Source organism: Drosophila busckii, chromosome 3L (assembly GCF_011750605.1).
Source record: "Drosophila busckii strain San Diego stock center, stock number 13000-0081.31 chromosome 3L, ASM1175060v1, whole genome shotgun sequence".
Lineage (NCBI taxonomy): Eukaryota > Metazoa > Arthropoda > Insecta > Diptera > Drosophilidae > Drosophila > Drosophila busckii.
Genome location: NC_046606.1, coordinates 9970592 through 9994424, shown reverse-complemented (window position 1 = coordinate 9994424; position 23833 = coordinate 9970592). Strand labels below are relative to the sequence as shown.

Sequence of the window (23833 nt, the reverse complement as noted above, 5' to 3'; positions counted from 1 at the left end):
GTAATTAGAATATCCTTTTAATGTATGCAATCTTTTTAACGGAAAATATCAGCAAAAAAAAAAACTGATTATAAAAGGATGTTTAGCACCCAAGAAAAGATGCTGCAAGAGCGAGCGCGAGAGAGGCGGAGCGCAAGTTTGCACTCAAAGATCTGTTGAGCGCGTCAGAACTTGAGTTGAGAGCATTTCTGGTAGAAAAACTTACCCTCTTTGGTCTTGAGTCTAAACAGGTAGCGCCAATGCCAGCAGCGCAGTCAGCGGCGCAGTCGCAGTCGCAGTCACTGCTTTGTGTTTTTTTCTTGCTGCTGTGTTTTTAACCCTTTCGACGCGTGATTTTATGTTGCATGTTTTTCTTCGCAGACGTTTCCCTTGGAAGAAAACGAAAGCGGATCGCCGCTCGTTCGTTCGTTTGGTCGATCGCTGCACAAAAGGGTTCTCGAGCTGTCCAGGCGGCGAGCCAGCAACAGAAGTTCGTCTGGCCTCGAGCTGTGCGGATGGCAAAAGTTGTTCAGTTGAAGCGAAACGCGCCCAACAGCTCACAGTGTTGTCAAAGACAAAGTCAAGCCTTGCGTTTAGTTTTGTGTGTAGTGTAGTGTTCGTTGTTTCTTTTGTTGTAGTGCATCCTTTGTTGCATGCATTTGTCCTTAGTTTATTTGTGCTTGTGTTTGTTGACTACTTCTACCATGGAGGCGAATTCCCCCACCACAGTTGCGGCCACCACAGCCGCGGCCAGCACCACAGCAACCACAGCAGCAGCAGTTTCTACCACAGCAGTCACGCCTACAGCTGCGCCAACGCCCAGCAGCGCCACAATCGCGGCTGTCTCCACCACCACCAACAGTTTGGTCAAAACGCATCACAATGTGGTGACAGCCTCCAGCTGCGCTGTTACGCCCACCGCCCTGGCTCAGTCGCTGCCCCAAGTGCTTGCCTCGAGTCTGGCCGGCGCTGTCAAGAATGAGGATGTCAACAATCTATCGCTGGCCAGCGGCCTTTCAGACGGACAGCGCTCGCTCTCAGGCGCGCCGTCGGCTTCTTCGAGTCCCATACTCAGTCCTCAGGGCAAGATCTTTGGACGCAATGCAAATGGCACAAGTGAGTAGCAATATTTTGATTATCTGGAAGACTTTGAGTAATTAAATTGTTGTTGTACAAATAAAATGTTTATACAGCAACTAAATATTATAGATGCATTTGTATCTTATTATATAAATACATCCGGCTTATTCAAAAATCTAGAATACATTAACACGATCTTAAAAGAGTTTACAAGTTTATAGCAAAAGCTTCTAGAACTTAACTTATTGTTGCAAATAGCTAATGAATGGCTTAATTACATATTAAAATATAAAGTTTTAGCGCAATTTAAATTAATTAACTTATGTTTTAGCTGCCTTAAAAGCTCATACGATTATTCATATTTAGCTGCTTATATAATTATCAAAAAATATTAAAATATAAAAGGCAGCTCTTGCAATCAAATTTAGACACATTTTATGAAAAAACTGCAATAATTTCATTTATTTTAATATTTTTAATTTAGTCGCTCTCTTTAACTTCAAGTTGTGCCTATTTCTTTTTCATTTTGAATTTCTTGCTGCCAACTTTGAGTTCTGCTAATTTTGAATTTGCATTTCGCGCGCTTTTGTGCTGCTCAAGCTTCAACTGCCATTGTTGCTGCAAGCTTTGCTAACGGAAACCTTAGATTGTTAAATAACAATAGCCAAAATTATTGTTTGCTAAATGTTAGTTCCCGTTCCGGTTTGCATTTCCTTGGTGCTTGGTAGGCAACCACCCCAAGTTCAATTCAAAGTAGCAAAGCAAAGGGCGTCTATGCTTTGCGCTATTGTCTGCTCTTGTAGACTGTTGTGACCCAGGTAGCAGTAGCAATGTGGCAATGGCAGACGCCTACCGCGCTGCGTCCAATGAAAAGCGCGCTCTAGGCAGGTATAACGGTTAAGAGCAGCAGCCGTTAGCTAATTGAGTTTACTTGAGAGACGTTGATAGGCCACAGAGACAGAGAGTTTACCCCTAAGAAAATACTTACCCTAGCGGCTGAGGGTAGCTACGAGTTTGGTTTTGATTGCAGCTGTGTAAGGCAGCAATGTCGCCAGCTTATGGTTATGTGTCTGAGATTTGAGGCAAGCAGCAGCAGCAGCAGCTTCATCTTCATCAGCGGCCATTGGCACGTACGTTCAAGTTATTGCCAGCAATGGAATTTTGATCGACAAGAATTTTTGGTCGTTGAAAAAGCTGGGCTTTAATTTATCGTATTGTATATGAGAAATAGTTTTGGTTACTCTTGCACGGCGGCGTCTGCGTCTTCAATTCTACTTTTTTGTTTGTACATAATCGAAGAGATCGCACGATTGACTGCAGATACACACACACACATGTGTATGTGGTTGGAGTACGTCTGTTGCTGCTGGTCAGAACCCGGCCAGAGAGCAGCTCCTGGCTTGGTATGTGGCGTCGAATGTCATTATGGCTTTCAAGTGCCAACTAAAAAGCGACTGCAGTTAATTTTTTGTCCATCTTTGCCCATTTGCCATCGCATAAAAACAACATATTTAGCAAAATGACAACAACAGCAACACAAACCACAGCAAAAACATAAACAGCAACATTAACAGACTTGCCACAACAACAACAAAAAGCAGCAGCAGCAGCAAAAAGTAAAAAGAAAAACAGTAGGAGCAACAGCAGCAGTCAAGCCGCAAATTAAATAAATAAAAAATCAACAAGCAGCATAAACAGCCACAACGCTTGGACAAACGCTGGTGACAATCAGCACCGCCATTGGCCCCCAATGCCTTTACCCTATGGCTGTGTGCGAGTTTCTGTTTCAGTTTCAGTTCCAGTTGCTCTTTTGCTCTCTCTCATTATTTGTGTATTGAAATCACGTCTCATTTATTTATTGCTACCAATGGCTGCCCGCAGCCCGCGACCCGTTGCGCCCACTGCAGCAGCATCATGATGATCATGACCATCATCATTCTTCAGACTCCAGCGCTACTGAGCTTACGCATGCGTTAAATACACCGCTCGCTATGGGCCCCCAGACGGCTAGTCAGACTAGTCTGATGATGATGAGGCCAAAGGCATAGAAGTGTGGCGTTGAAGGCGTCTGCCTTAACCCCAGCGCGCCTGACAGACGTATTAGAAAATTCCACACAGACATACCGAGACATACTTATATATGTTTTATAAATCAGCCACGAATTTCTTCTGCTCTTTTTATTGTTACTTTGTTTTATGGCTATACTTTAAGTCAATGTGCCATCATTTGTGACAGGCATGCAATCATGGGTTAATGATTGGCAAACACATCAAGTGACAACAGCAAGTACAAACTATAACCACAACCTTAGACTTGAGAGCTTGTTGTTGTTGTTGCTGCTGCTGCTTGTGCGCCAAAGACAGAGCAATCAAAAAAAAGAGAGAAAAAGCAGAGAGCACAAGCTGCTTGCTTAATACGCTTACCAATTAAATAAGTGTATAACATTACGTATTTAATACTCAAATCATAAGCTAAATGTGCGTATACTTATTTTTTGTTAAATTAAAATTTTAAAATATTTCTTTGATATCATTTTAATCAAAATATATATTTCATTTGGTTTCTAATTTATTTAATATATTTATATAAGCTTGTATACTTTTTATTTTATAATTAATGTATTTTAATTTTATGCATTCTTTATTTTTATTACTGCTTTAATCACAATCATTTACAATTTAAGCTAAATATTTAGCGCAGCTTTCTATGTTATTTATTTCAATCTTATTGCTTACAAATTTATTTTACGCAATCAATCCAAACAAAACGCATAGTGTATACAATATGTTGGATTATTGCATCTGTTTGTGCTTTATCTATTTTGTTGTGTGCTCTTCTTATAATTTAGTTGACAGTCTGCTCATTTTTCTATTAATTAAAGTTGGTAGCGCACATTGCTTAACTGCAACTGCAATCCCATCCTGACGGTATGTCTAAAATATTCTCACATAATTATTTACGATTTGACATAATCATCATTGTCAAGAGCAGCGATGTTTACTGCTCTGTCTGGCTCCATCGCCTGCGATTGGTAATCATTAGGCTGGCCATAAATTGTCAAGCAGCCAGCTGTACCATGCCCATAATTCACACGACCAGGCTCAGAACTTATCAACTTGCTAAAAAACAAAAAAAAAACTACAAGCTGCAGCCTAAAAAGATTAAAATGATGCTAGCTGATCTGCGCGCATGCGTGACGCATATCTAACGAGTTTTTTTCTTCCGAAAAAAGATCCTTGGCTGCGACAGGACGAAACCGAAAGGGTTGAAGTTGAGCGCTGAGCATTTGTTTATGCAGATGAGTTCGCCTCAAAGCGTACCCAACACATTTTTTGCTGCTTCTGCGTTTTGTGCGCTTTTTCGTGTTTTGTTTTTGATTGAGATTCTTATTTTTTTTTGCTGCGCAGCAAAAAGGGTTCAGGGTCCAGAGGTCCGTCGAATTCAAGTTTTTTTTTTGGTATAAAAAAAGCGTTTTAATTAAAATTTTTTTTCTTATAGAGCGACTACATTATGAGAACCAGCAGTTTATAAATATAATTTTTTTAGTTGATTTCTTTATTAAAATATTTTTTGTTGTGTGTCTATCTGCAGTGATTACCACGTCGCGTCCAGGCAACGAGGCCGAGGTGCAGCTGTATCGTGTGCTGCAGCGCGCCAGCTTGTTGGCCTACTATGATACGCTGCTGGAGATGGGCGGCGATGATGTGCAGCAGCTATACGAGGCGGGCGAGGAGGAGTTCCTCGAGATTATGGCGCTGGTGGGCATGGCCTCCAAGCCGCTGCATGTGCGCCGTCTACAAAAAGTGCTACACGAGTGGGCCAACAATCCGGCGCTGTTCCAAGGTCACATGCTGCCGCACCCACGTAAGTTCCAAAGCAAATCCTTGCAAGCCAAGCAACTAACATTTGTATGCTCCACAGCTGGTCTCTTCGAGACGCCAACCAAGCCTGCGCTAGTATTAAATGCGGATACTACGCCCACGCAGCCGCGCCATAAATTTCCAAGCTACGCTGCCGCCAGCAGCTTTCAAGCCGCGGCTGTGCCTGTAGCCAGCGCAGCTGCAGCGCCGCCTGTCTCCAATCTAATCTCACAGCTAAATGCACCCGTGCTCTGTCCCAGCATGCCGGCGCTACAGACCAACTCGCCCTCTCCCCTGTCCATGCCCAGCAGCAACAATACAAGCAGTCTGCCCGTGGCCGCCAGCACGGCGCATCAGGTGTCCTCCAGTTCGCCGCAGCTGACGCCTGTGCTAACGGAACTGCAAGTGCAACGCATTGCCGCCTGCGCTGCCAAGATTGCCAGCCAGCTGCCGCAGCGTGAGCCACGTGCGCAGACTTCCAAGAAGCGCACCACGCGCGAGCTGGAGCAGGTGCTGGCCATGAGCGAGCAGGATCCGCGTCGCATGGACGAGATTCGTAAGTACTCGGCCATCTATGGTCGCTTCGATTGCAAGCGGCGTCCGGAAAAGCCGCTCACGCTGCACGAGGTCTGCGTCAATGAAGCTGCCGCGCAGCTTTGTCGTAATCCGCAGACCATTTGGCTGCTCACGCGCCGCGATGAACTTTTTCCCTTGGCGCGTCAAATTGTCAAGGATGCGGGCTTTGGGCATTCCGCCAGCATTGCGCGTTATGGCGGCTTGTTGTCGCAGCTGCCGGCGCAGGGCACGCAGCGTAGTACCACCATTGATGTGGACTGCGAGTCAAGTGATGCCGCCAGCTTGCCATCCAAGCGTCAGCGTTTGTCCTCCACAGATGCAGCTCAGCTGCCCATGGACTTGAATCGGGTAAGGAACACAGATGCCATTGAACCGTAAACAGCCCAATGTTGGCCGGTGAAGTGCTTCTCAGCTTCCAGCTTCAGCTTCAATTCGCTTTTGCAGCAGGTGTAAGAACTAACGCTAATGCTAACCCCAAATGCTTTTACCCAAACCTTGCTTACAGCTTTTCTAGAGCTTCGTATGGTGGACCTGGCAGTTCTTGTTAGAATAGCTGGGCCTGCCTAGCGGAAGTTGACCAAATTGAAAATCTAGTTTAGTCTCTTTGTATGTTGGTTTGTTTATGTTGTACACTCAGAGAAAAAAATGAATCTAGATCTGCTCATTTCAATTCTATCATTTTAATTTTATTAAATTATATTTCTCTAAAGAAATTTAATGCAGATTTCCTTCTTACTTTTCTAATAGATTATTTATTATTTTTTTGTTGCTTACTTTTTATTATTTTTAAAAACAACTAACAAACAGCTTACCTTATTTATCAACTTAGAACAAATTCTCTTTTCTACAAATTAACCAAGTCTTAATATATTTTCTAAATGAACTCTCTCTTTAAATTTTCCTACTTTGAAATTTTATTAGTTTTTTTCTCACTTAATTTTTTGTTGTTGTAATTTTGCCAACTTTTTTCTCTGAGTGTTTGGTTTTGTTTTGTTCCTAGTCTATTTCAGTATTTTTGTTGTACTTTAGTATTAGTTAAATTATATAATCCAAGCTAACTAAACTTAACTATTGTAAACTCTGTTTGCACTAACGTAAAATTAACGCTAAACTAACTAATTGAAATAAAGTATTAAATTTGAGTATTTATTAGCTACAATTAGTTGCTGTTATATATTGTGTAGTTAAATTTTTCGTTATGTTTCGCAATATATTTACTATATATGTATTTATGGTGTACCTAACGTTGAGAATTCCGAAATAAAAAATCCCAGCTGCTTAAAATCCAATGAACAACGTGTGTATATTCTTGCTTGCCACGCCCACTTGCCACGCCTTGCTTAGCTTTCAAACTCGTTTTTGCGCCCAAGCCACATTTAATTTACCATTCTCACAAATATACACAAAAAAAAAAAGGAGACGGTGGAGGATTCACGCTACAATTTGTTTGCCATGTACCAAAAGTTCGCCAAGCCACCATTTGATCTAACGGAAATTGCAAAATTCTCGTAAGTCCAATTAAATGTTGCTCACGTCATAACAAGTAATACATATAGCTAACTCTCTTTGCAGTCTGGGCAAAACGGCTGACTTTGAGGACAACGATTCGCGCTTCTCCTTCAGCAACTCCAGTTCGCCGCCCATGCCAGTGAGTATGTGTTGAGGCGCAGGCCAAGCAGCCAACATTGTTTGCAAACCTCTTAACTCTGACTCTAGGTCAATGGTCTGGAAAGTGAACGCTCGCCCAACTCCACGCTGGACGGCAAAGCCAACGATTGCTGCGACAGTCTCGATCATCATGCCCATGCTGAAACGGTGGATCTAACCGGCGCTGGAGTGCAGGTCATCTCTGCTGCGGGTGACAATATCATCGCCGTGGCCAATCCAGCGCTGGCGCTCAGTCCCACGCTCAATGAAGTGCTCAAGCGCAGCGCAGCCGCCGCCGCTGCTGCCACACCAGAAGCTTAGAGCTTAGAGAAACCCCAAAACTTAGTTTTAACAACAACTGTCGTGCAATTTAATTAACTAGCTTAAGTTTAAGTTCTTGACAAATTTAAAACAATACTTAGCGTGTAATTACTGTGATCTACTTGCTTCTGTAATAAAAATGAAATTTTAGCTAAAGTTGATATTGATTGGCCCTACAATATTTGTCTCTATTTATATTTGAGTCTGTGGGTTTTATTTTGCAGCGAGCCCTTTTTTTTGCAAAGGGGTTGCTAATGAAGTTGTCTCGATTGCTAATGATGTGATTAACACCCTTGTGGTGTCTTTTGCCAAAGCCTCTTTGGCATGCAAATTTTTTGCACATATGCAAATTACTATCAAAAGTTATTGATACATTATCAATCGTCTAATGATTGAAGCACGCTTGTTGAGATTTCTGTAAGGCGCAACTGGCAGCTGTCTTAAGCATTTGCCACATGCCACATGTGGCCACAAATGCGCGGGTGAAAAGGATTCGTCTTGCATTGTGCATGGCTTTCTGATCTGATTACGCTTTGTGCATGAGATGGCGCCCAGCGATACTTACGCCTTTCTCTTTTTTTATGTTGGGGTTCCTTATGCAAATCCTCAGCTGCTGCTGCTGCGGCGGCTGCTTAAGCAATTAGAATGCAGTTCATGTCCAGCTTGCTGCTACCCTCTTTACATAGCTCAGCATAATTCTTAGGGTTGTTTAAGACGCTCCATTAGAAGCATGATTGATGAGGCAGCGTCTTGCCATATTTACATAAAATCTGTAGCCAAACATGCCATGCGTCAAGGCATTCAGCTCAAGGATTAGACAACGCTGAGGTCATGAGAACAAAGACCTACAACAAAAGGTCTTCACACAGTCAACAACAATATTTCATTATTTACTTCAAGTACAATATTTGTATTAGAGCAGTTCGTTTTTATGAATACGTTAACAAAGAATAATATTAAAAGCAAGAATTCTATAAATAAAAGTCTCATTCCTCAAACATGTCTGAACTTTTTTGAAAGTTTAACAAATTGAGATTGGAAATTGATTACCAAACCGCTCAAGTTTGAAATCTGATTTTATTCTTCGCAGCTAGATCAAAGATTTTAGTATTAATTAACAAATTTAATTTTTTGAATGCTCTTCTTACCAACAAATAATTTAAAGTATATGATTTATATATTATTTCTAGTTTATTTATTTTTACTTATAAATTCATAACGTATGTACATTCGATATCACAATACTTTAAACACTTTTTTTAAGCCAAGACTCATCGTCTACCATATCGATAATCCAACCCATAAAGTATTGGATGTTGGTGTACACACCTGGAGCATCTCTTCTCGCACAGCCGATACCATAGGAGACTATGCCGATTTGATAGTAACGCCGCTGACTGGGATCACCATCGACAATCATCATGGGCCCACCTGAGTCACCCTGGCAGGTGTCATTGCCACCAGCCAAGTGCCCAGCGCAAAGCACCGAAGGCCCAAACATTTCCTCGCTAATACGCCTCCCCTTCTTGGCATAAGTGTCGCGACACTGTTCGTTTGTCAAAACGGGAATGCTGAGATGCTGCAATATATTCGATGATGTGCCCGACTCTTGCGTCTTGCCCCAGCCCGCAACAAAAGGTGTATAGCCAACAAAAGATTTTGAACGCAAGCTGGCGCTGGTTGGCAAGCAAATGGGCCTAATGGTTCGACTGAACTGCACATTGTGTGCCAAGTAGAGCAAACCAATGTCGTGCACCATACGTCTGCGATTGTAGCTGGGATGCGAGATGCTCTGCAAATGTAAAAAGCGTTAGCTAAGGATTCTAAGGATTGTGTGTGAGCACCTACAGCAACAACGGATACATCTACATGTGGTTGATCTGTCTCTGTGCTTAGATCATGCTCAGCCAGACGCACCAGTTTCCTGCAAGTAATATATATAAAACATATATAAAGCGATACAAAAGTACAGCTTACACATTGGTGAGTTCACAATGAGCTGCAGTCAGCACATGGCGAGCGCTTATCAAAGTGCCGCCGCATTTGAATTTCGGATCGCCGTCGTAACCAAGTAAAGCCATCCATGGATAAGTGCCAGGCTTGGTCGGCTCACCGCCAACGATGCGGAAAAAGCTGCCCTCGTTGCTGCCACAGCCTTCCTCAACGCTTGTTAAACGACGTGGAGCAGGCACGTCGCTAACCGCTGAATTGCCTGCCGGACAGCAAATAATTTTCTCTGCTCTGCCGCAAATGGAGTTTAAGACTTTCACGTATTTGATGTAAGCCGCGTCGCGCTGCTTCTCAATCAACTCGCTCAAGACGGGCTCACAATTTGTAATGTCTAAAAAAAAAAAGCAACTAACTAACATCAAAAGCGAGGACTAAATATGTAAAGCTTACGCTTGCATACACCAAGATCACCAAGCGGTAAAGTGCAGCTGCTGCTGCTGCTCATGGGTGTAAGCAAGGAGCCGGATCTATTTGGCGTTGCAACTGTTGTTGTTGTTGTTGTCGTCGTTGTAGTAGCATCTACGCTGGGATATACAAATTGAGCTTCTTTTGTTGTTGTTGTAGTTGAAGGCGTTACAACTTCAATTATTAGCCAAGGATTCACTGACGCCTCAGTCGCTTGATTATTTAATATGCGCGTGCAGCAAATCTTAAAAATTATACAGCTTAGTCAGAAAGAGAGAGAGAGAGAGAGAGAGAGAAAAAGAGTGCATGCGTCATACCACGGGATCCCCATTCACGTTTCTGGTGCCGCAGCTACGTTGCAGCGTAATAATATAATTCGCTGCAGTGCGTCTGTCCGTTGCTTGGAAGACATTGGTCACTTGTGGGCACTCACTTAATGTCAGGCAATGTCCATTGTAACCATCCGGCGTGGTGCAGCCCCTTAAAGGCCCTTAAAGAACACATTAATAAATATGAAGCTAATAATCAAAAGACTTAGGCAACAAACTTTTTTCTTTTTGCATAGTAAACAATGCAATAAAAAATGTCACTATTATTATAAGCGTTGTAAATTTGATTAGCACGCGATAACAGGTTTTCCATGCAGTTGTTGTAATTGTAATAACTTATATATTTCCAGTTAACAAAACGTAAAATATTAAATAATCTTTATATTAGAATAAAAATAGTAGTACATCGGTATATATCGGTCAGCTTACTTCTTATGCACTATGTTGCTGACTTACCTCTGACAAAATTACGCTGCAATTGACCCTGCGTTGGCGTAAGTAAGCCGGCAATAAAAATTGAAATTCCAAGCACCAGCCACATGATACTATATCGGAAATACTAACGAGCAAGCACGTTGTTTACAGCTCGACTAACGTAGATGCTATGAGAATAGATTTCTAGACTGCTGCTAGTCTCTAGCACTCAGCTATACTATAAGTAAGCTGACTAAGTAAACAGAGAGCGTACAATGCGGCAAATCTTCGCTATTTCCCAAGCAATAATAAATAATATTAATTTACAATTATATTTATAGTTGTCTTTTTATTTTTATGCTAATCTCAGTGTTAGAACATGCAGCTCAGTATTGAGCTTGACTGTTTATTTGCTTAGTTGGTATCCTGCACCTTTTGCAGTATCCAGTCCATAAAGTACTGCGTGCTGGAGTAAACACCAGGCACATCGGGACGCGCACAGCCCACGCCATAGGACACCACACCAATCAGATAGAAACGCTGCTGATTGTTAATGCCCTCGACTGTCATCAATGGACCGCCTGAGTCACCCTGACAAGTATCCTTGCCGCCCGATAAGACGCCAGCGCAAATGACAGCCTTGTCGAACTGATCCTCGCTGAAGTAGCGCATTACCTTGGCATAGCTGGTGCGGCACACCGAGTTATCCATAACGGGTATCATTAGCTCGTTCAGCACTGTGGCGGATTGACCGCCCTCCTGCGTCTTGCCCCAGCCAGCAACAAACGGTGAGCTGCCCACATATGATTTGGCACGCAAGCTTGGGCTACTGGGCATGCAAATGGGCGCAATGCTGCCGCTGATAAACTCCACATTGCGCTCCAAGTAGAGTATGGCAATATCACCACGTCCATTACGGCGATTGTAGTCTGGATGCGATTCACGCTGCAAACAAAAATGAAATCATTAATATTAATTTAAGGTTTATTTAGCTTTACAGTTCAAGCCTGAACTTCAGTTAATCTTCGCTGCCTTGTCTATAATTAAATTAGTTATAGCGAAAATGAACTCTGTATATAAAATTATTATTTTCTTCACTATTCCATTATCGGTTCATAACAGAATTTATAGTTTTAACTAACAACATCAGACTTGATTTAGTTAGTTGTGGGTTTTACCAAATCATGCTGGGTCTGAGTAATAAATTTAATATTCTTTTTTGCATATTTCGAATATATAAACTATTTTGAATCTTAAAATATTTGAATATACAGTTATGTATGAATTAAATTGTAAAAAGCTTACCCTAACAACTGGTATATCCACATGGCGTGCCTCCGCATCCGTGCCCAAGTCATGCTCGCCCAGACGCACAAAGGTGCTGAAGAGCAATTTAAACAATTAACAAATTAAAGCGATCTGGAATAGTTGAAATGCTTACAGATCATCTCGAATGCAATGCGCCGCTGTAATCACATGCCTGGCAGTTATTAAAGCGCCGCCGCACTTGAAAGGCGAGGAGGAGGCATCATCGTAACCGATTAAAGCAATCCAAGGCCAAGAGCCTGGCTTGGCAACAGTGCCGCCCACAATTTTCTTGAACGTAACCGCCGTATAGCCGCAGCCCTCCTCAACCGTAGGCAAGCGACGTGGTATTTCATTTGAATTCACAGCAACCACTGGCGCTTGAGTGGCTTCATTCTGACCCGTGGGGCAGCAGACCATTTGGCCCACGCGGTTGCAAAGTAAATTCAGGCCCTGCACATATTTGGCAAATTCCGCATCGTTTTGCTTAACGAGCAGCTCGCTTACCACGGACTGACAGCTCTTGATGTCTAAGACGCATATCCAATTAACATTTATATAAGTTGCAGTCTCGAGTTACTTACCCACGCAGACGCCTAGCTTGCCAGGAGGTATGCGGCAGCTGGGTCCGGCTGGCAGTATCTGTGGTGCGGAGGTAACAGGCGCTGCTGTTGGTCTGGCTGTGGTTGTGGTGCTGAAGAAGGGATTGCGTGTGGGCGCCTCTGTGGTGCGTGGCTGCGGCTGCGGCTGCGGACGCACAAATGATCCTTCTGTTGGTAAGAAAGGATTCGTTGGTCGCTCGGTTGTTGTTACCGCATTTGTTATGGGTCGTGTGCAGCACACCTACATGAAAAATGTTAGAAGCTTAGCAAAGCGACAGCGAGTGAAAGTATGAGAGAGAGATGGAGAGAGAGGCCATACCACAGGATCACCATTGACGCTGCGCGTGCCACAGGCGCGCTGCAAGGCAAAGACATAGTTTTGGGCAGTGCGTCTGTCGGTTACTTGGAACACTTGCGTCACCTGGGGACAGTAGCTCAACGTCACACAGCTGCCGTAATAATTCTCAGGCGTAATGCAGTTCTGGCGTACTAAAAGAGATGCGAACATTTAAAAGCGCGTCTACAAAGTCTAAAAGCCGCTAACCGGTTGCTGTCTAAATGTAATGGAAAATGCCAGTTAGAATTAGAATTAACATACCACACCAAGCGAATATTAGTTTAATATGCGTAGTAAAGATTTCACCAAAAAACAAAAAACAAAACACAAAAATATTGCTAAGCAGCGAATCCGGTTTGCTTTACGTTCTATTCAAATTTTTGGCATGCAGCTGCTGAAGCTTTGTCTTTGCCAATTGCAGTCATTAACCAGCGTACGTGCTGCACATATTTTTTAGCAGAAGTTTCCCCAAATATAATGCGTGTAGGAAACTCAACGAAGCTGTTCAATTGACCTTGTAGTTAACTTGCAATGACAGTGACAGTGACTGGTTTTGATTTTAACCAAACTGAACTTGAAACGTAACACCAAATTAAAATATATATGTGTATGTATTAATTATAAATGAACTTTTGCCAATTTCGAGACGAGTTTCATAAAAACTCGTAGCACTTAAACGAAAGACTTAGGCAACGAACTTTGCAGGCGCGCACACGCATTTGCAATTTGTAGTTTTGCACTGCTGCTGTAATCACTAATCACTGTTTATAGTTTAGTTTACTTAGTATAACTAATAGACACGTTGTTAATGAAACTGGTTTTCAGCGCTTGTTTACTTTTTTGATTTACTCGTGTGTATTTTTAGTGGCAATAGAAGTTGAGTTGAAGCTAATAAATTTATGCATATACCTTGTCGGCGATTGAACTGCGCGGGCGTGGGCGTGGCAAGGCAGGCAAGCGTAATTACAATACCCAGCAGCAGCTTCATTCTGTCAAAGTCAAATTTAAACTTAACAAAAACAACAACACACAGTTTGTAACTGAAAAGCGCGTTTCACGTTGTTCAGAGCGCGACGAACGTTATCACACTGAGCTTGAGCGGAGTGCGCGTCTTGACCAGCCCAAAGCTTCTTGGGCACTTTGCTCGAATTTGTACGTTTTCGTTGACGCCTTGCGTGACCGCTGCTTACTCGCACGTTCGTCGTCGCGTCGCCTAGTTTTATATACGCTGCTCTCTCCCTCTCTCGCTCGCTCGCAATTCTCAGCGATCATCTTGGTTGAGAGCGGCAAGTATATCAATTAAATCTCTACGAAAAAAGCACACAAAATTCAAAAATGCATTTAATTAACTATAATTTTGTGCACATTTCCCAGCAAAAATTTATAAGGCAGCGCGACATAAACAAATATGACAAATGCTTGCGAATTAAATGTAAATTTTTGCTAAACTTACGCTGCATTTGGCATAATAATAAGTTGCAAGTTTAGTGACTGCACAAAAATGTCGCAGAATAATAAAATTAAAACTATTAAGACTTGATTTACTTAAGGCGGATGCCTGCCAAACTTGTCAATTTGTCAGGGCCAAGTTTTAAGAATTCCACATGACTCAGGAGCGCAAGCTGCTTTAATTGAAAGTCTAAATAAACGCCCATGAATAGCGCTTAAGCGTAAACATCATTTATATATAATTAAGTTGTAAATTAGACAAGTTAATTGCGCTTGGCACAAATAGCTTTTGTCACACTGTTGCACTTATAAAATATAGAACTGCTGCTCATTGAGCAATAGATTAAAAAGATAACGCTGCTGTATTATACAAATAATATTGTAGTCGACGCCTCAGTTCTAAATACGCAGTGCCAACGACTGGCCTTTCACATAGTAGCGCCAAAATTCATTATTATGCCAAAGCTGTGACCAATAGCGATGAGTAATCTGCGACTTTGCTATGCCGAACAGGTGCCAATCAATTGTCTGCACTCCTGCTGCGCTGACTAGAGAGTTCCGTTTTAGAACTGCAATTGCAGTGTAACTAATATTAGTTGCTAATACTCACTTTACAGCTCTTACTTTCGTAATTAACGTCTGATTAATGTGCAAATACAGGTTGGCAATTTGGTACGCGTGTGCCTCACGACATCTGTTCATTTAAGCAACTCAATAATACTTAATAAAATATTTACGTTAAGTTAATCTTAAATTTATTTAAATTTGTTAAAATTCTACAGCTTTATTTGTGACTCGAGTACCAGCATTATACTATATAAAACATTAAGTACACATTTGCTTGATTGATTGAGTTGATTGGACTTAGGTTCAGCGAATTCGCAATTTATTTAAATTCTTACAAATTTTGTTTCTATAAATATGTAAGTCCAATTAAATTATAATTATCTTAAGCTTGTTCATTTGGCATTCAAATTCAAACAAGAGTCGCTACCAACTTTATTTTTAAATTAAATATTTAACATTCCATATAAAATTAAACATATTTTAAGTATTTTGAATGCACTTGTGCTCAACTGTGGGCAAAGTGTATTTCCAAGTCATTTGCGTACAGATTTTGCCAGCACGCCTGTTTATTTTTAATCAGTACATTAGCTTGTTTTATTAGGGGGGAACTACCAGAATGCTTATAACAGGTTTTATTTATTAAGGAAGGCTACTAGGCACTACGCATAAGCTGCTGTAACCATCCTAAGTAGCTGCTGGTGCGCGTATAAACGCCCGGAAAGCCAGGCCGAGCACACTCATAGCCAAATGAGACAATGCCCAGCAAATAGTAACGCACGCCGCCGTCCGTTGTCTAAAAAATAAAGTTGTAATAATAAAAATATTTAGCGTGCGCATAAAACTTGAACAAAGCATAAGTCAGCAAACGATTTCATTGTTGCAATTACGGCAGAGTTTTCCCCAGCTACCTTGGCGTTTAATTGCACATATATTTGGACTAACTGGTTGCATGATTCATGTGCAACGTGCTACTGACCTGTGGCAGCATAAGTGGTCCACCGGAATCCCCCTGGCAGGCGTCCACGCTGGAGCTGCCAGCGCATATGAGCTGCAAGTAAACAGGTTAGCATGCATAAATTAATTAATTTTGAAAGCTCGCTTACCTTGTCGCTGAACTGCACAAACTGAAAGATGGACTTGTAGTTCTGCTCGCAGCTCTGGCGCGATACAATGGGCACCTGCGCCTCACGCAGCACCTGCGAGGTGGGTCCCTGATGCTTCATGGCGCCAAAGCCGGCGACAAAGGGCATCATGCCCACAAATTGCTGCTCGGCTTGAAAGCGACTACCTTCGGGCAGGCATATGGGTCGTATGAGTGCTGTCAATTAAAACAATGAGTGGAAGCGAGATAGCTATATAACAACTTTAACTTACAGCTTATAGGTGCTGGTTGGTTCAACTCAATCAGCGCTATATCATTTGCAATGGAAGCCAAATCAAACTGATTGTGTATGATGCTGCGCTTGATTTGAAAGTCAAAGGAACCTGGCTCTGCCGTCACTGAAAGATCATGCGCGCCCAGCCGCACCAAGGCAAGTGGGGGCGTAATGCAGTGCGCTGAGGTGACCACGAACTGCGCGCTTATCAAGCTGCCGGCGCACAGAAACTTGATGCTGTTCCGATTGGCTTCCTCAAAGTAGCCCAAAGCGGCAAACCAGGGATAGGCGCCTGTGTCAGTTAAGAATTAGCACGTGTGAACTATAACTTGACTGCTGCTTACCTTTGCGCACAGGCAAGCCGCCCACTACGCGATTGCTTGTAGCAGCTGAAATGCCACAGCCTTGTTGCGAGCTCTGCGGCAAGCTGGGAGCTATATAGGGTGAGGGTGGTGTGGGCGCTGTATACGCTGTTGTGGGCGACCAGGGCTGCGCTTGATTGTACGGCGGCGTTGGCTGAAACACTACAGCAGTGGGTGCGCCGCTGTTTAGCGAGGAGAACAGAAAGCCGCCCGCTGGACTGGGCACACTGCTGGGGGGAGGCTGCACAATCTGCTTGGGTCTGCGATTAACCACAGGCAGCGCGGTGTTGGCGCAACAAACCTGCATGTGACTTGTGAGTTATTAAAGTTTAACAGTGAGTTGCACTGGCTTATACCCAAAAGCTTTCGCCATCAAAGTCGCAGATGGACTGACCCATAAAGGCTTGAAACGCACTGGGCTCGGACTGCGTTTGATACTCCTGTATTAAGTGTGCGCAGGAGCTGAGCGGTAGACAGCTGCCAGCGCGTCCACGCGCATCCTGGCAGTTCTGCGACTGCGCTGCAATAGAGATGAGCAGAGTGTGGGAACGTTTGGGTTTGCAAGGATACAAGTGCCAAGTGTTTGCCAATTGGGGTTTTGTTTAATAATTTATTGCGCATTTTTGTGTGTTACTATTGCTGCTACAACTAATGTTCATTAGGTGCTGGTGTTGTGGGTGGGATCTAGTGCCTTGCTGTAGCTAAGTGACGTCGCCGACGACGGCGACGACGACGATGTGGCGCATTTAGTGGCATGAATATCATCATATCCGCACCGATGAGTGCCGCACTGACTGCTGGCGTTGTGGGCGGCTGTTGCTGGCGCGGATCTATGCAGGGACAGTTGGGTAGTGGAGGCACGCCACCAGGCAGGCAAACAAATGGCTGCGGCGGACAAGTAGGTGCTGGCGTAGTTGTAATTGCTGCAGTTGTTGTTGTAGCTGCTGTGGTTGTTGTAGTTGTTGTTGTTGTCGTAGTTGTTGTGGGAAATGGCGGCGTGGGTTGAAATGTTGGTATCACTATGGGCGTGGACGGAGCAGGCGTTAGTGTGGCAGTCGTTGATGTTGGCGGATAGTACGTATAAACTGGATAGTAACCTGTTGGATACAACGGACACAAGCCCTTGATGTTGGCCAAATACGACAGCAGTGGCCAAAAGTAAACCTTTACGCAAAACTCATCCAGCAACATGTTGGCAATGCAGCCTGCCACAGCACTGTGGCCCAACTGACCAGTCTTTTGGCTAAAATACCAATTACAGGCAAGCCAACTGTAGCATTTTAATATGCCAACACATATTAATCAATTATATTTAACGCGTTTGTTAACCCAACAGAGCGGATGCATAACAATTTTAACAGCTCGACAGCTTTAGGCACAGCTAACACCCACTACCAATTCCACAAGCGCGGCGGCCTAATATTATTCAATTAAAATAACTGGGCCACTGACGCTTGACATCCGATAATGTGCAACGATTTTGTTAATGTTTACATGACATAAATTAACACTAGACAAACATACAGCATGTGCATTTTATTCTATTATTGTTTATTTGTTTATGTTAACACTTTGCAGCAGATGTGCTTAACACCATCCATGAGCATCATGAACGAGCTGCTAAGTTGTTGGCAATAATTTAGAATAATTTATTTATTCGATTTATGAAATTATGAAATGTTCGGCAACAGTTGAAAATATGTTAAAGCTTTGAATCGCTTAATTATTGTGGGCGTAAAACGTTTTTGTCGTATTGTGTGGGAAGAAAAATAAAATTTTTAAATTTGGAGACTCCAGCTCTAGTTTGTAGATAAAGAAGCTCATACGGACGGACAGACATTGAATGCGCTAGAGACTTGAACCAGCTTTGGAGCTTATATATATTCAACATATTTCGACATAAAATGTAGTGCAACGGATATAAATCTTTATCCTACATTATATACACTTAAGCACAAATAAACACTTACAATTCACGAAACTGAGCAGCAAGCTGATTACAATTTGTTGTAACCAAAGCGAATTGTGACGAAAGTAAAACTTGCACATGATATTGTATTTCGATTTGTGTTTGGCGCACGTTCCAATGAGCAACTGAAGCAACTGCCTACACCGCACTTGAAATAGTATCATGTGGAAGCGTTGAATGTGTCGATTTAATTGTTGCAATTTTCCAAATTAAATCAAATTGTGTTTTGTGTATATTAAACTATTTTTTTGTGCCGCTTGAACTTGAAATGTGGGTAAAACACCTTTTTCAAGGTCTTTTGTATCAACCCTCACCCTGTGGAATGAGTTCAACATTGGTTTGATGCGCTTATTTATTCTTAAGGGCTTTCAGTGAGGCACACCGAGAAATACATTAAAGTGCTCTAAATCTAAATGCCGACTACGACTACCTCGTGTACTCGTACAATAAACTTGCATAGATAGTTTCGATTAGTTAATAGTATATATGTATATATGTGAGAGAAACAGGCGTGTGCTTTGCTCTAAACGCAGTCTGGCCAGCTTGAAGCGACCTATTCCCGATGCTTGCAGTCCAGAAATAGTTGCGACTGCGATTGCACATAGCGAAAGATCTCGAGCAGCATTTCATTGGAGGTCTTGCAATTACCAGATTCGAAGAAGACACCACCAGCCACACCATTGGCACCGCCGACTGAACGCTTGCCCCAATCTGGCGAGAATGTCAGCTGTAAGTTTTAGAAGATTTCATTAGCTGCATACTCCTAAATAGTAATCTTATACTCACTTGACATTCCACACAGGCCAGCAGAAAGAAAAGCACTGCAGCAATGAGAATTTCACCCTTGGGATTCATCTTGTGTTCTGTGATTTGTTCAGCAGTCCTCGTTGCTTTTATACCAATCCAGTGCCACAGTCGGCAGCAGCTTGTCCAATTAATTAGGCACTTGTAGGGATGCTTCAGCCTTAGCTCATACTACATGTAACATCATTGACGTCATTGAGACCTTATGTTGAATTGGGAATTTGTCAGCATCAATCAGTATAGTATTTGGAATAATCGTAAGTGATAATATCACAATCTTTAGATCACTATATCTCTTTTAACTTGTATAAAACCCATTTAGTTTAAAGCAAAACACATGAATTGACAGCATTTGTGATTTTAATATATTTATTAGAATTGCGCATATACATTATTCATATTCAGTATACAAATATATATATATGATGTAAAAAATATAAATTTAAAAAAATTGTTTCGTTAAATTAAGCGGTGTAGATTTTAAACAGAATCCATTATTATATTAAAAACAGTTGCTGATTAAAATAATTAATACAATTATTGTATAAAAAACATAGCATTAGTTGTACACTTATTAATTTTTATTATTGTGTTGTGCGTTTTATCAAAAAACATTTGCTTGCATTTTGTAAAATTTCTCAACTCTTATTGTTTTAGTTTTAATTCGTTTCAATTTCAATTAATTTATTTTATTTTTCTTTTTTGTTTTTATCAATGCGCTGACTAAATGCAACGTGAACGAGGCACTCAATTTGTTTAAAACACAACACATTACATTACACGTAACAAAATTTGTTTTACAAGCATACATGTAATAAATATACGTTTATGTATATGTATATATATATTTTGTTTAGTAGTAAATAACAATACAAATTACAATAACACATTACTTTTGGCTTAATCGAAGAAAAAACAAACGTTTCAACTTATGACAAACTGGTTCAACTATCGCATACATAAATCGCATTAAACAATTTCACAATTTCTAATCATAATACAATAAAAACTTTTGTCCTTAATAGCTGTCATTTGCTCAACAAATAATATTACAAAAATATATGTATATATATAGATGTATATGTGTATGCATGTATATATAAATACATATGTATTAAGTGTATATTCTTGTAGACAAGTATGCGTGTATATGTATGTATGTATGTAAATTATTTATAAGTAGTATGTTTTATGCTCTGTAGTTTGAGGACGCAAGGACATTTGAGTTTAATTTGTTTTTAGCTTATTAAGCTGCTCAGTTAGTATAGTTAGTGGGCGTGGCGTGGCGTTGGCTTGGGTGAGCTTATTCGATTCATTGATACTTCGTTATCTATTCACTGTATGTGTTTATAAAATGCTCTTCGTTTGGGTTGCTGGGTTTATTACTGGTTGCGTGTTTGCTCATCAGAATCCTATAGCTCAGTCGATGCGCGTTTATTAATTATAATTTTGGTGTTAAACTCATGCTTGCTGGCCACCAGGAGATACACAGCTAAAGCCTCTTTACATCAGACAGCACTTCCTTTTGCTCTTCTTCTTGTAGCCCTCCTCAATGTAGGGTCGCTCGGCAATTTGAAATTTGCGCACAATTTTCACCAGTTCATGGAACGCCTGATCTACATTGACCCGCAGCTTGGCACTGCACTCAATATAGGGTATCATAAGATTTCTGCTAGTATTTTGTGCCTCCTCCAAAGACACTTGACGTTGATGCTCCAAATCGCATTTGTTGCCCACCATTAGCATGGGAAACTCATCGCGATCCTTGACGCGCAATATCTGGCGCTGAAACTTTGGTATTTCATCGAAGCTGGAATGATCATTCAGGGAGAACACTAACAGAAATCCCTCGCCCGAGCGCATATACTGTTCCCGCATGGCGCTGAACTCCTCCTGACCGGCAGTGTCGAGTACTGCAATGCAATCAAAATGTTAGCCCAATACTCGAAGTGACTTAGATACTACTTACTGTCCAATTTAGCTGGCACATCGTCTATGACACATTGTTTTGTGTATGAATCCTCAATAGTCGGATCATAGTCCGTAACAAAGTAGCTCTGCAATTAAACAAAGAAACAACGTTGAGTACATTGGGATTAGTTTTGATTTGTTTACACACAGAGACGCCACTTTTATCAAGAAAAGTAAAAATGCTCTGTAACTGTATAAGTGGCTGAAAATCTTCGTGCACATAAAACAAATGTTTATATATACACATATATAGATGTACAAACATATGTATGTATACATATATGTACATATGTTGTTGATGTGTATTTATATACATATGCGTGTGTAAATACGCATTTGAATGGTTGTGGGCTGAGGAGATGGGGATGACGCAAATAACTAAAAATAAACAGCGACCGCCGCCACCGCTGCTCTTGCCCCGCATTGCTTCATTCAGCATAATGCGACAGTCTAGGGGACCGTGGTCGTGACCATGACGGCACGGGCGCCCGTCAACCAAATTGACCTCAACTGCAGGCATATACAAAAACGTTCTTAGGCTTGCCCATATACATAGGTACAACTCCAATTGTTGATGCCTTTCTGGGGAACCGCCCTGCAAACAGCAGGCTTTTTGCTCTGTTGCTTACGTCGCTATAAATTCAATAGTAGACTTGGCTGCGGTTTTCAGCGAAGATGATCTCTACTTGAAAATATGTAGCACACGCATACATGCATACATACTTATGTACATATATGTATTTCCAAACGCATAAAGTTGCTCGCTGTCTCGCTTGTTGCTTTTGCCAAAACAAGGGTCCAGCCCACTTGTTACGTCGCGCCGCGCCCCTACCCCTGCCCCAGGCTTATTTGTGCCATAAAGACACAACAACGACGTCACCGTCATTTTGTCACAACTCCATTTTCTCCGCTTACCTGTATGAATTGTATCGTTATGGCAGATTTTCCAACGCCGCCACCACCGACGACCACTAATTTGTACGTTTGCATCTGCATTTTGAATAAATCGCTCTGCAAACAACTTTAATAAGCTGCTTTTATTAATACTTTGCTGTTGTTTTTTAATCGCAGACTGGATGACAGTAATTTGCCGCAAGAAGTACGAACCACAAATCGATAGCATAATCGAGTGCTCGGAACCAATCGAATTAGATCGCAATTCAAATTCTTAATTACTTTTAATATAAAAGGAAACTTTAAAATACATGTGTTGTAACTAATTAGCTTCTGCAATAATACAGAGACGAGCCAGTAGACTTGTTAGCTGCAGCAGCGAGTTACAGCCGTCAACAATCTTCATGTGTGTAATTCCTATCTCACGGATGAAGTTCAACTTCTTGTGCTCGTCCACATTCAAGCGCTTGCAGACACGGAATATATTTCCTATAATATCCTCAGGTGCGTAGCCCAATCGCCACAATTTTGCGAGAATCTTGTATGCCTTGTGTATGTCGTTAGCAGCGCAGTGCTGCAGCATATCTTGCAGCAACATAGGATGTGGCTCATCACACACCTTAAACACATTGGCTCCGGTTATGTCGCCAAAGCCTTGTGCCGTCGATTGTAGATTGTTGAGGCCTTGACGCATATCTCCTTGGGCTGTAAATACTATAGCCTCTAAGCCATCCTCATCATACTTAAGCTTTTCCAGCTGGCAGACTTCTATCAGCTTGGCCAGCACCTGCGCATCCGAGAGCTTGGTAAAACGCAACATAGCGCAACGTGACTGTATGGGCTCGATGATCTTCTCACTGGTATTACAGGCGAGCGCAAAGCGTGTGGTGTTGCTGTAAATCTCCATAGTGCGACGTAGAGATTGCTGTGCACCCTCTGTCATGCTATCTGCCTCATCCAAGATGACAATCTTATGACGACCCTTGGGTAATGTGACCTTTTGCTGGGCAAACATCTTAATCTTGTTTCGCACAACATCAATGCCACGTTCATTTGAGGCGTTTAACTCCAGTACTGCATCCTTGTAACTGTCTCCGAGCAGTATACGGGCCAAGCATTGAATCGTTGTCGTTTTACCCACGCCAGGTGGTCCCTGTAAAATAAAGTAATTTGAAGATTATACTGACTTTTCGTTTGACTCCATGCCTTACTGCTATAATTATGTTGGGTGAATTTCCCTGCGTGGAGAACACTGAGAGTCTGGCCACTGTGTCTTCATTACCAACAATTTCATCAAATTTAACAGGCCGATACTTTTCTATCCAAGGTAAATTGTTACGCTTATCTACAATTGCAACTTCAGTCTCTTCTGGCATTTTAAAAGCTTATTAACAAAGTTAAACAAAATAAACTGAGCCGGCGTCCGTAAATGTGCTGTATTTAACAAAAATCGGGCGGGACTTATCGATAACACGTCAGCTGTTTAATTGGCAACGCGGCTGGCGAATCCACGTACAACATAAATAAATCGATATAACTTCAAATTCGATTTAATTGAAAATAATCAATACGGCA

General features: G+C 41.9%; 8 protein-coding genes across 9 annotated transcripts; 1 reads left to right on the top strand and 7 right to left on the bottom strand.

Moving 5' to 3' along the window:
* Positions 1-683: 683 nt before the first annotated feature.
* Positions 684-7485, top strand: LOC108598115 (NGFI-A-binding protein homolog). Its single transcript, XM_017984732.1, has 6 exons — positions 684-1095; positions 4652-4924; positions 4982-5844; positions 6913-7004; positions 7069-7144; positions 7213-7485. The coding sequence occupies exons 1-6, from the start codon at positions 684-686 to the stop codon at positions 7462-7464; spliced, it is 1968 nt and encodes a 655-aa protein (XP_017840221.1). The 3' UTR covers positions 7465-7485.
* Positions 7486-8689: 1204 nt separating this feature from the next.
* Positions 8690-10792, bottom strand: LOC108598404 (venom serine protease Bi-VSP). Its single transcript, XM_017985026.1, has 6 exons — positions 10665-10792; positions 10197-10369; positions 9865-10123; positions 9442-9805; positions 9313-9388; positions 8690-9256 (listed from the first exon to the last, which is right to left on the bottom strand). The coding sequence occupies exons 1-6, from the start codon at positions 10747-10749 to the stop codon at positions 8711-8713; spliced, it is 1503 nt and encodes a 500-aa protein (XP_017840515.1). The 5' UTR covers positions 10750-10792; the 3' UTR covers positions 8690-8710.
* A 159-nt stretch (positions 10793-10951) lies between these two features.
* On the bottom strand, positions 10952-14046 carry LOC108598387 (venom protease). Of its 2 annotated transcripts, XM_017985005.1 has the most exons (6): positions 13776-14046; positions 12849-13018; positions 12512-12770; positions 12064-12457; positions 11928-12003; positions 10952-11567 (listed from the first exon to the last, which is right to left on the bottom strand). In XM_017985005.1, the coding sequence occupies exons 1-6, from the start codon at positions 13852-13854 to the stop codon at positions 11037-11039; spliced, it is 1509 nt and encodes a 502-aa protein (XP_017840494.1). In that variant the 5' UTR covers positions 13855-14046; the 3' UTR covers positions 10952-11036. The 2 variants fall into 2 exon arrangements, with proteins under 2 accessions (XP_017840494.1, XP_017840496.1); XM_017985007.1 differs by lacking the exon at positions 12849-13018 and having other exon boundaries at positions 12512-12697.
* Positions 14047-15534: 1488 nt separating this feature from the next.
* LOC108598116 (venom protease) lies at positions 15535-16927 on the bottom strand. The gene is made up of 5 exons (XM_033293497.1): positions 16603-16927; positions 16257-16550; positions 15986-16200; positions 15867-15930; positions 15535-15668 (listed from the first exon to the last, which is right to left on the bottom strand). The coding sequence occupies exons 1-5, from the start codon at positions 16925-16927 to the stop codon at positions 15535-15537; spliced, it is 1032 nt and encodes a 343-aa protein (XP_033149388.1).
* An 8-nt stretch (positions 16928-16935) lies between these two features.
* On the bottom strand, positions 16936-17906 carry LOC108598879 (integumentary mucin C.1-like). Its single transcript, XM_017985640.2, has one exon. It carries the CDS (start codon positions 17809-17811, stop codon positions 17305-17307), a length of 507 nt encoding a protein of 168 aa, XP_017841129.1. The 5' UTR covers positions 17812-17906; the 3' UTR covers positions 16936-17304.
* Positions 17907-18927: 1021 nt separating this feature from the next.
* Positions 18928-19467, bottom strand: LOC108600037 (adipokinetic hormone). The gene is made up of 2 exons (XM_017987378.1): positions 19376-19467; positions 18928-19316 (listed from the first exon to the last, which is right to left on the bottom strand). The coding sequence occupies exons 1-2, from the start codon at positions 19442-19444 to the stop codon at positions 19143-19145; spliced, it is 243 nt and encodes an 80-aa protein (XP_017842867.1). The 5' UTR covers positions 19445-19467; the 3' UTR covers positions 18928-19142.
* A 1049-nt stretch (positions 19468-20516) lies between these two features.
* LOC108600036 (ras-like protein 2) lies at positions 20517-22425 on the bottom strand. Its single transcript, XM_017987377.2, has 3 exons — positions 22280-22425; positions 21363-21450; positions 20517-21306 (listed from the first exon to the last, which is right to left on the bottom strand). The coding sequence occupies exons 1-3, from the start codon at positions 22358-22360 to the stop codon at positions 20897-20899; spliced, it is 579 nt and encodes a 192-aa protein (XP_017842866.1). The 5' UTR covers positions 22361-22425; the 3' UTR covers positions 20517-20896.
* Positions 22426-22523: 98 nt separating this feature from the next.
* On the bottom strand, positions 22524-23832 carry LOC108600035 (replication factor C subunit 2). Its single transcript, XM_017987376.2, has 2 exons — positions 23470-23832; positions 22524-23411 (listed from the first exon to the last, which is right to left on the bottom strand). The coding sequence occupies exons 1-2, from the start codon at positions 23632-23634 to the stop codon at positions 22581-22583; spliced, it is 996 nt and encodes a 331-aa protein (XP_017842865.1). The 5' UTR covers positions 23635-23832; the 3' UTR covers positions 22524-22580.
* Between the last annotated feature and the right edge of the window lies 1 nt (position 23833).